Raw genomic sequence first — 10,233 nt, forward strand, 5'->3', positions numbered from 1 at the left:
ATTTTTCACACATGTGGTTGCTGTAGAACACTAGACTCCAACTACAGGAGACAACAACAGGCTAAGGCAGAAAGCTCAAAACCTGGGTCAGGAGAAACGGCGTGGAACTGGGATACAGCTGCACGTGGGGCACCCAAGTGCCGGTTCCACGCAGTTCTGTGCCCACCTTGAGGCTGCTGGCACCCTCATACAAGCTCCTTCCACAGAACTCAGGTTCTCACTTGAACTAATTCTAGTTTTTATGGCCACAGAGCCCCCAGGTGCAAAATGGGACAGTACGAGAGAGGATTGCACCTGCTGGTCTAAGTGCAAGGCTGATTTCAAATATTCTCTTGCACACATGGTGCGTTCCCACCCATCACCAGTGGAAAATCTGCTATGTCTTGACAGGGTGAGAGGCACTGTGTACTATCCCAGGGGAGCTGATCCTACCTTTGACATCAATTCACTTATTCCATAGAAAGGATTTCAGACTATGTTGCATCTTAGCACAGGTCACTTCACTTTCTCACAATTATGAATCTTATTTACATTTCTGTTTCAGTCTTTTTACGATTGTATTTAACCATATATCAGAAGTATGGACATTACTAACGAATCAGGAACGTACAGCAAGTTGGATGCACACAAAGAAGCTCAGCAGAAAAAGGGAGGATGGAGCAATGTAGGGTAAGGTCAAAAGGGCATTTTTTTTTTAATGGGAAAACCACACCACAGTCTGTAGCTTCCATGTGGTGTTAGTTTTCGTGGAAATACAGAAACAGACAGGTAGAGCCAAGACCAAGAGCAAGGAGTTTTATTTGTGTTTTATTGATTTATGGTCAAATCCTTGGTCTCGGAATTTCTGAGTACCTTGAATATCCATACTGTGTCCTTCCTCTAAATATCCTTGCTACTAAGAAGAAAGCATCTGGTTGATATCTTGGATAAAGGAATGATGAAGTTTTAGTTCTAGACAAAACGTACTGACTAACAGAGGTAGTTTTACTTATTTAAACTATATTTGTCTTGGAAAAAAATGTATTATTTTTAATTGTTTGTAAAACCGTAGGGTGGAATGGAGGATGCTACACGCATCTGGAGTAATACCTGGACACGAGTCCGACATTGGAACTATCCCAGCTATCTTAACAAATAAGAAATTTCTATTTATCACTTCAGTATCATCTACATCAGGAAATACTAAACACATTGAGGTCTAAACAGACCGTTAACATGGTAAATGTTCACGTGCAGACTGAGGCTGTTCCGTTTCGGGGTAGCCTATGCCCAGAAGCTGAGCAGGGCAGGACTGAAACAGAACGTGTCAAAGCTGCTCAATGATGCAGATGTTCATTTTTCATTTATTATTTATGGCTCCTTGGAAAGCCCAGGAGAAATAAGAGCACAGAATGGATTGACCAACCTGATACTGAAATTTCCTGACAGTCACTTTCAAACTTTGATTTCCAATGGTCTCTAATGGCAAGTCAGTAGTAAAGAATATCACAAAGGTGCCATTATCTTGCGTCACCTTATTGCATATATTAAACTGCTTAAAACCAAGGTAGCACTAAATTCATTCATTTATATTATTTCAAAGAAGGAAAAAAAAAAAAAAAAAGCATTGCATTGCAAGTTACAAGTTCAGCTCTTGTACATTTCACATACGGTACCTGCAGCGGATGCTTGCAATAGCTGGAAGTTTCAATGTGCATCTCCACCTCATCGATGGGAAAGCAATAGATGACTTGGAAGCCATTCAGTGCTGAAGTGTCTCCCAGATGAGCTGACGAAGTTCAGAGGTCAGCACTGTCCACAGCCACGTGCTAAGGCAGAGGAGCAAATCAGAGTTGACTCTGGACTACGAAGGCCACGTTTGGAGTGGAGGGGGTGCATGGACGTCTGAGGCAGTTCAACACAAAGAGGTGCCTCAAGACAGGTTCTTCCTGATGTAAAGACATATATAGAGAAAATGCACAAGATGACGAGGGATTTTTCTTCTGAAGGCAAGCAGTATGTTTTCTATATGTGTGAAGGCTTCCACTTTCTTCAGTTGACGATGACTGTTAATAATTATCCCCTGGCTCATCAGCATCGCTTGCCTCAGTTTCGCTGCTCTGAGAGAGCTCGTGTTGGCTCTCTACTCTGTCCAGCTCCAGAAAACTGGTGATGAGTTTGGCAATTGCTTCCACATCACTGTGGAAGGAATAAACAATGTAAGAATTAGTGGTGTTGTGCTGACAGGACAAAAACAGGCAAACTATATTCCTTGTGAATACATTTGTTTGAAGGGCCAAGGCACTAAGCAAAGGTATGTCAAGTCACGCAATTACATTCCTAACAGAACAAGATGGAATCTTTTTCTAACAGTCTCTTGTGCAAAGTTCCTTATGTGACCTGCCCTTTTTATCATCAGTACTTAAAAAATAAAATAAATCTCAACTAACTGATAGCTTTTGCAAAACAGAATGGAATTGGCCCTGTCTGCACTGCACAGCTGAGCGGGTGAAGCCACCAACAGCAGACGAGGTTCCTGCAGCTCCAGCCCCAAAGCAGCCAGGGCTGCAATCGCTGGGACTCTCCGTGCAGGGACAGACGCTCTGATCAGCTCTCCTGGCTGAAGACTCAGGTGACAACAGTCCCTTCCCCTGCAGCTTGTCACTACGTTCTCTTCTGCAGCGCGTCCTTCCTTGAGAGCTGCTCACAGAAACACACCTGAGGACGTCAGGGAAAACACCCTCAGACACATGGATATTCTATTAACGTTGTTCAGGAACATATCTTTGGCCAGCAGCTCCGTTTGTTTGGAGCCACTTAGTTTGCAGCCCAACTGGTGTGGAAACTCCCATTAGGGAGGTGTTGAGGACTGGCTAAGGGCAGTCAGATCATGGACCTAGGTCTGAAAGGAGACATCTAGCTCTGCCTAGAGGTGCTTAAGAACAAGGGCTGCTATTGCCACTGTGTTTGTAACCCCCTTCCTGCTCTGCTCAGCCCTCATTTAACATGGAGTTTTGCTCTCAAATCCTCCACGGCGTTCCAGCAGCTGCTGCAGTGCCCAGAGTTGGTACCCTGTGGGTGCTCAGCATATTGTCATTTCATGTGTTCACTTTTTGACTCAGACTGACTACCACTCAGAGGCTAGTTACATCTTTAAAATGCAACTCAAAGTCAGTAATAGCAAAAATAAGAACCACTGCGGTGGCACAGGCTGCCAGGGCAGCGGTGGAGTCCCCGTCCCTGGCAGTGTTAAGAACCGTGCAGGTGAGGCGCTCGGGGGGACAGTTTAGCAGGATGGGGTGGAAGGGTTTACAGTTGGACTCGATGATCTTGAAGGTAGTTTCCAACTATAATTATTCTGAGATTCTATGATTGCAACTGAATTAGAGCAAATGCTGGTTTAAAGGAGTCTTAGATCTCTAAGTATCAGTCTCCTGATGAAAACTGGGTTAGGCACAAACACAGTGCATGAGAGATGCACGCATGAGAGATTAAAAAGATAAACAGAATAACACAAGGAGTTATATCAGCAAGAGGAGAAATGGAGCTAAGATTATTCTCCCAATAATTGGCAATTACTGACTCGTATATGATCGTTATTTCCTACCCTACATATCACAATTAAAAAAAAAAAAAAAAGTCCTCACAGCACCTCCTGCAGCCCAGCACTGCACTCTGAGTCAGCGGGTGTGAAAAGCCAGTGATAAATCGCAGCACGACCAGGTAGCCCTTCCCAAAGTAGCGCACAGGCTCCTCTTCCACATTCACATCTCGCACCTCGTGCAGCAGAGCCACAACTGGGAACAGACACGAAGCAGAGGAGACATCGTGAGCGGTAGAGCAAGTCCTCAGCACTATCCCTGCCTCCCAACCATGTTGTCTTCAATGGACATTAGCATTTAATGTGCTTTATTTGTGGAACAATCAAGAGGACTCATTTTTTAAACCTTACACAAGCATTCTACTGGTGCACTTTTTTCTGGAGCATAATATAATTTTATATCAATGCTTAAAACTAAAGCTAAAGCTATCTTGGAGATGAACAAACCCGACAGATTAGTAAAGAACATAACGCAGAAGGCAAAACAGCAACCAGAGAGTCACTTGGTGATTTAGAACTGCAGCTGTGCAAGGTTTGTAACAGTGCACCATGGGGTGTGTTTTAGAAATAGGCTTATTGCAAGCAGCTCTCTCCAACACAGACTCCGGGATCGGGAATATACCACACCCTCTTCTCAAGCATAAGGAAACCTTGACCCAGTTTCCCTGCTTTTGATTTGTAATGCAAAAGGTTATGAAAAACAGCCCTGTGTAGCAAGGTGGACAATCCACTCTTGTACTTTTCAGGACTTTGTTCAACGTCAAAAATCAGACTGCACCTCTCCACAACAGCAACAATCAGGCCACGAAAAAGATAGTTTGGGTCTTCATTTCCCTCCTTCACCTCATCTTTTCTAGAACTTGAGACAGCAACTGCACTGGGTGAAGGGGTAAGTTCCATTCAGGAATGGAGCTTTTGGTTCAGGTTCCCTCACTGAGAGGGGCTTTGACGGCCCGGAGAAGGGGGCAGACGGGAATCTCAGGAAGGTCAAAGGAAAAGCGCGCAGGAAGGCTTGACGTCGCGTCCCTGTGCGGGCCGCAGGCTCACCAGCTGGAGGGCAGCTCTGAACAAAGGCTCCCTGTGAACACGATTCACTCAGCAGCACAGGCTGAAAGGACACTGGGGTCGTGCAAAGCAGATGATGCCCAAGCTGCTGCCTGGGAGTGAAGCAAGTGAAAATGGATGTGACTGATCCGAGTGCAGAACATCTTAGCAAATGGGCACCTAAGCAAGCAATTCTTCTGCCTTCCCAGCACACAGGGTTGCTGTTACGTGCATTGCTTTCTCACCTTGCTCGTGGCCTCCTTTTGAGAAGGTCAGTATTTTTTTGTAAAGACTGAATGTTTTTAGGCAGATGGTTCCCTTGTTCTTATCAAATATAGCTTCCTGTAAAATTTTAAAAAAAGTCTTTTTTAAACACCATCAACTGCATGCTTCAAAAGACAAAATAAGTCAATAATACATGAAAATAATCCTGATGATAACACAAAACAATCAACTATTTCAATTAGAGACATTCCTCTCCTATTACTGGAGAGTGAAAGCTGTTCACTTTAACAGAGGCTTTACCTTATCTCCTTAGACACAAGTTAAAGCTTGTTTCACTCTTGATGCAATAAAAAAGCCTGGAACAAGCCCTGAACACTGACCTTCCCCTAACCAGCCCCTCCAAGATGCCGGTTTCGTGCTGCACGGGACAGGCTTACACGAGATATAAAATAACCCGGGGCAGTGGTGAGAACAGGAAGCCACACGTGTGGGTGCTTATCTTAATAACCACCGAGGTCAGTAGCACAACAGGGCTGCCCTTTCCCCAAGCTGAGCATCTTACCTCCCACTGCTCCAGATTCTGCACTGCCACAAAGAGACATCCAGCCATATAGAAGAGTTTCCAGGCCAAGCTGTCTGAATAATGCAAATGCAAAAGGTGAGAGGGTTTGGGTTTTTGTTTTTCTTGGGCGGGGGGGAGCATTCTCATTTTTTCATATTCAAGCAGTTATTTTCAAAAGCTACATATTCCCTCTTAAGGCAACAAAAAGAAAAACTGGTTTCTCTGACACAACATTTTGTCTATAATTGTAATTCAAGCTATTTTCCTGTGCTTTTATAGCTTCGAAAAAAGGGAAAATACTTATTTTTCAGATTCCATATACATGGGTCTCCAAACCACACACAATTATAAGCATGTTTAATTATAAGCATATTAAAACACCATTACACATCCTCCTTTCTTCCCTAAAAAGCAAAGGCATCTTAAAAGGCATCTGGAAAACATGCCCTCAACCTACCATCCACCACGAAATACTTCTGCAGCAGGAGAAAAGGGTGAGGGACAATGGAAAGCAAGTCACCAAAACAAACACCTTTCTCCAAAAAAGAAACATTTGGCCCTGTTGACAAACAAACATTCATATTTTACATCCTGGAAATGTTTACACAGGACAGTCTCTCTTAACCAATGGTACAGGAGACTGGACAAAGTAATTTGCTTACGCAGTCTTCTAGGCAGAGCAGAGCAGAACAAGGCTCAGCATTGAGACATCTTTGCAACAACGTCCTAAAAAGCAACAACACATCTGCTGATACACCGCTTGTCTCGAGCATCTTTCATTGGATGCTGCTCTTAAAATAAAAATATATTGCTTCAAATGATAGCTTAACCTTACATGGTATTAAGCTTTGGGATTTGAGGCACAACAAGACACAGGAAAATTGCAAAATGGCCTGGAAAAAAAATCCCATCCATTGAGAGGGAAGGACAGCTGCCACTTGGTGCCAGCTGCTCAGTTTTGCGAAAGAGGAGCAGTATCAGCTCTCTGTTCCTCAAAGATGTTTTTATGAGTAATTTTTGCCAGTGATGGTTTAACATTTTAAGAGAACCAGAGCAGGTTCATCGAAGGCAAAGCAATCGTAATTATGGTGACAGACATAGGTGTTCCCAGGAGGGCCATGAGAACCAGCTAAGGACATTTATAAAAACACATGGAAAGTGCAAAATGCCACAGAGCACTGAATATTGGCCTTAAAAGTACTCCTGCAAATGGAAAGGGAAGCTGAATAAGGACTAGAGAATTAAAGCACAGGTAACTCTTATACAGGCTGCAGTTGTCATTGAATTCAAGTATTTGGGCCACAGGGTGTGAGAGGCACTTTTATACAGGTGATGCAATGCTAGACACAGGCTGCAGAAAGGAGTCAGCTGCACACAGAAGCCATCCCAGCAAGAACAAGTAATTATTCAGAAAATGATAGGCCATTACCTGCACTATAATAAGCAGCAGCCAAACCTATAGAGGCTATTCCTAGAATAAAAGGGGAGAAAATTAGGATGAAAACAGGCAACTCAAACCACTCCAAATTCCTTTATGAAACACATGTGAATATTCAGAAGTCCGTTACTTCTGGAAAAGAGAAGAAACAAATTTGATTCCAACTTTGATCATCCTGACTTCAGAGAAAAATGGCTGGCTGCCTCTTTCATATAATAAGAAATCTCCCATTCTGCAGGAAAAAAAAAAAAAAAGTACAAGGGTGGAGGTCAGAAATAAAAGGCAGTGACAGAACATGGAACAAAGGTTTTGAGCAACTCCTGCTCCCTCCCGTGCAATCATTATGCCATCCTTCCTCTCAAGCCTCAACTTCAAGGGTGGTAACAAAGACTACCAAGATCATTCTTCCCCAAGCTGCTCTGTGGAACTTAAAGGAAATTGCTGCAATAAAACTGCATCAGAAGCTGCCACGGGCTTTCTGCCACTCAAGAGGAAGCCGTGGAAGGGGGCCTGGTGCCGCAGGGTGACCTCTCCATCGCTGACAGTTTGATAAGACTATGTCACCAAAAGCAGCCATAACATTGCCATGCTATTGTCATGTCACCTACTCCACCGAGAAGCAGAATATGCAGTATTTTTCCTACAAGCTCACTCAGGGTGGTCCTAACAAACACCACTTCAGTTCTTTCTTCTGCAGAGGCAGTACGGTTAGCACCTTTCAGAACAGGTCTGTCTGACTTCCTATTTCACATATACACTTACACTCTTCAAAGCTCATTGTCGGACACACGAGAGATCTATCTCCACAGCTGCTTCAGGGCAGTGGCTTTCTAAATGTTTCAATTTTTGAAAACTTGGAGATTTTCCGATGCCAGTACGCCCTTTGCATACTTCACACGTTCATGCAGCTATATGACATATACTTAATTTTCTTCGTCATCTTTCAAGAGTCCCAAAGAAACCTCAATCTATGAGTCTCTGAGGCTTTACAGATCAGACTAAAAATTATCAGTCCTACAGCTGAAATGACCACACCGAGGAGGAGAGTTCTGACTCTTTCAGGGGCCATGTTCAAGTTATGATGAGTCCCCATCCTCAAAGGAACCTGTTTCTCTGCATCAGACATAGGCACCTCTTGTTAGAGGCTCTCTCAGGAGCTTATTCTGGAACCAATCCTCTTAAAGCTAGCAATAATCATGGTCTTACCAACAAACAGAGACCAAGATCTGATGCCAGGTGACCTCTTCAGGTGGAGGAGAAGGTTTGTGCGGTGTTCAACCAACATGTACATCTTCATAAGAAGCTCCCAATAGCCCAGACTGAAAATCTTGCTGAACTAAAAAAAAAATAAAATAAATAAGAATACACATTTAAAGTTATTGTTGATTCCAGTTTTCTCTATTCCTAGCTTTTGTAATGACTTTTGTCATAATTAATCAAATCTTAATATAGACTTCAAAATTGTCCAGTACAGGTGGTGGTCTTAGGAAAAATCGAATAAAACACACAGCCCTGCCCACACCAAGCCACAGGTGTGAAGCCAGCTCCTCTGCCCCCAGGATCATTAAGCAGGTACCCCCGCTACAGACTGCCAGAAGAACAGCACCACTCGACAGGGCTTAAAATAAAAATAAAATAAAATAAAAATAAAAATAAAAATAAAAATAAAAATAAAAATAAAAATAAAAATAAAAATAAAATCTTAGAGTTTAGCAGCCCCAGGCACATTCTGCTTCCAACAGAACAAAAGTGTGCGATTCTCAGCCCCTTTTCACTTGTCTTGCAGATCTTAGATGCTACCTGACACTCCGGAAGCTCTGCACAAAGCTCCAGGGGATTTTTTCCCAGTTTCATAGAAGAGATTTAGCCCGAATTTAACGTAAATCAAGCACAGACACATTGATGCCAGAGTTCCTCAGCAGCGCACCCCAGAGAAGGCTGAGGAGCGAGGCCAGTCCGCGGATGCCCAGGACGCCGTCCGGCTCCTCCAGACCCGCAGAGTCCTGCCGTGACTCCGGGGTGACAGCCGCAGGGCCAGGCCAGCCCCGGCAGCGCCGCAGCGAGCGGAACCCTCCGGCACACGTCTCCATCGGCACCTTGGCCGGGCCAGGCCCGCCCTGCGGACGCTGCTGTCCCCTTGACTTGGGGCGCTGGAGGCTAATGTCGCACTGCCACAGGTGCTCGCAAGATAGGCGCCTCAGAGCATTACATAATTAAATAAATAAACGCACAGAAGTAGCTTCTTAGCAGTACACAGGACGCGCTAAGCCTGCCTTTGGGAGCGCGGGGACGCCAGCGTTTTCCTGGGGCAGATTTATGGCGACAGGGGAGGGCGGGGTTGGCCTTCATGGGCGGCACCGGCAGCCCGAGGCGCCGGGCCTGGGGCAGCGGCCGCAGAGCCGAGGGGCGCGGGGCGCTCCCTCCGCGCCGGGAGCCGCGCGCAGGGCCGCTCCCGCCCCGCGAGGACCGGGCACGGCCGCGCCAGGGCCGGGGAACGCGCGGGCGGCGGCCCCAGCACCACCCCGGGGCCTGAAGGGGCCCAGCCGGCCGGGGCGCGGGGAAGGGGCCCGGAGCCGCCCGCGCGCGGAGCCGCCACCGCTGCCGCCCCGTCCCCCCCGCCGCGCTACCTGCCCGGCGCGCGGAGCCGCTTTGAATGGGCCGCGGGGCCGCGCCTCTTCCGGGAACCCCGCGGCGCCCAGCGGCCGCGAGGACGCGCCCGGGGGGCGGGCGGGGCGGCGGCTCCGGCCGCCATTTCAAGGAGGGCATCGGCGGGGAGCGGCGCTGCCCCGCGGGCGCTGCGGGAGCGGAACGGCGCGGCCTCACCCGAGATGGCGGCTGCACCTGCGGCCACGGCGGCGCCTAGGCCGGGGGTGCTCCTGCCCCGGCCGAGCGCGGGTTTAGCGCTGCGGAAAGGGGTTGGAGAGCCCGTGTGGCGGCGTGAGGGAGCCCGAGCTCTGCGGGGACAGGCGGGATGCGCGGGCGCCGCTGGAGCTGGGCCCGGCGGCTGGCGGCGTCCCGAGAGCGGCGGCGCCGGGCGGGACGGTTATCGCTCTAACGTTAACACCGTGATGTCGTGATTCGGGGAATCGTTTGTCACCCAAAGGCTTGGGCGTGGGCTGCGAAATCTGTTTGAGGAGGAGAGTTTCTGAATCAGGTAAGCTGCTGAGTGCCCTTTCCTCCTGGGGATAGTGACCACACGTGGAGAAATCCTCTGAGTTCAGGTAAACACATGAGAAAACTATTTCTGTTTAATTCATTAGGGTGTCTGCTCGTGTAATATTGGAGATAAAATGGATAAAGTGCACATATTGTTCTCTAGCTTAGCTTCTGGAGTTCCCTTTATATAAACCAATGTGTGCACTTTATGAGAGATGCTCCGTCCTC

General features: G+C 46.9%; 1 protein-coding gene across 2 annotated transcripts; it reads right to left on the minus strand.

The window, feature by feature from the left end:
- Window positions 1-1,898: 1,898 nt before the first annotated feature.
- CYBC1 (cytochrome b-245 chaperone 1) lies at window positions 1,899-9,516 on the minus strand. Of its 2 annotated transcripts, XM_088523465.1 has the most exons (7): window positions 9,477-9,516; window positions 8,056-8,185; window positions 6,841-6,882; window positions 5,412-5,485; window positions 4,870-4,966; window positions 3,632-3,776; window positions 1,899-2,178 (listed from the first exon to the last, which is right to left on the minus strand). In XM_088523465.1, the coding sequence occupies exons 2-7, from the start codon at window positions 8,144-8,146 to the stop codon at window positions 2,049-2,051; spliced, it is 579 nt and encodes a 192-aa protein (XP_088379591.1). In that variant the 5' UTR covers window positions 8,147-8,185; window positions 9,477-9,516; the 3' UTR covers window positions 1,899-2,048. The 2 variants fall into 2 exon arrangements, with proteins under 2 accessions (XP_088379591.1, XP_088379592.1); XM_088523466.1 differs by lacking the exons at window positions 6,841-6,882; window positions 9,477-9,516 and having other exon boundaries at window positions 8,056-8,205.
- Between the last annotated feature and the right edge of the window lie 717 nt (window positions 9,517-10,233).

This window comes from Tinamus guttatus, unplaced genomic scaffold, assembly GCF_059628265.1.
Source record: "Tinamus guttatus ecotype Peru unplaced genomic scaffold, ASM5962826v1 Tinamus_guttatus_pri_ptg000188l, whole genome shotgun sequence".
In the NCBI taxonomy this organism is placed as follows: Eukaryota; Metazoa; Chordata; class Aves; order Tinamiformes; family Tinamidae; genus Tinamus; species Tinamus guttatus.

What these genes read in the sequence shown, in the direction of transcription:
- CYBC1 (XM_088523465.1), bottom strand. Translation starts at nt 8,146, where the DNA reads ATGAAGATGTACATGTTGGTTGAACACCGCACAAACCTTCTCCTCCAC. An exon ending in AGAATCTGGAGCAGTGGGAG is followed by an intron (nt 4,967 to 5,411) that starts GTAAGATGCTCA and finishes AAAATTTTACAG; the next exon opens with GAAGCTATATTTGATAAGAA. An exon ending in GCAGTGCTGGGCTGCAGGAG is followed by an intron (nt 2,179 to 3,631) that starts GTGCTGTGAGGA and finishes TTCCTTCCACAG; the next exon opens with TGATGTGGAAGCAATTGCCA.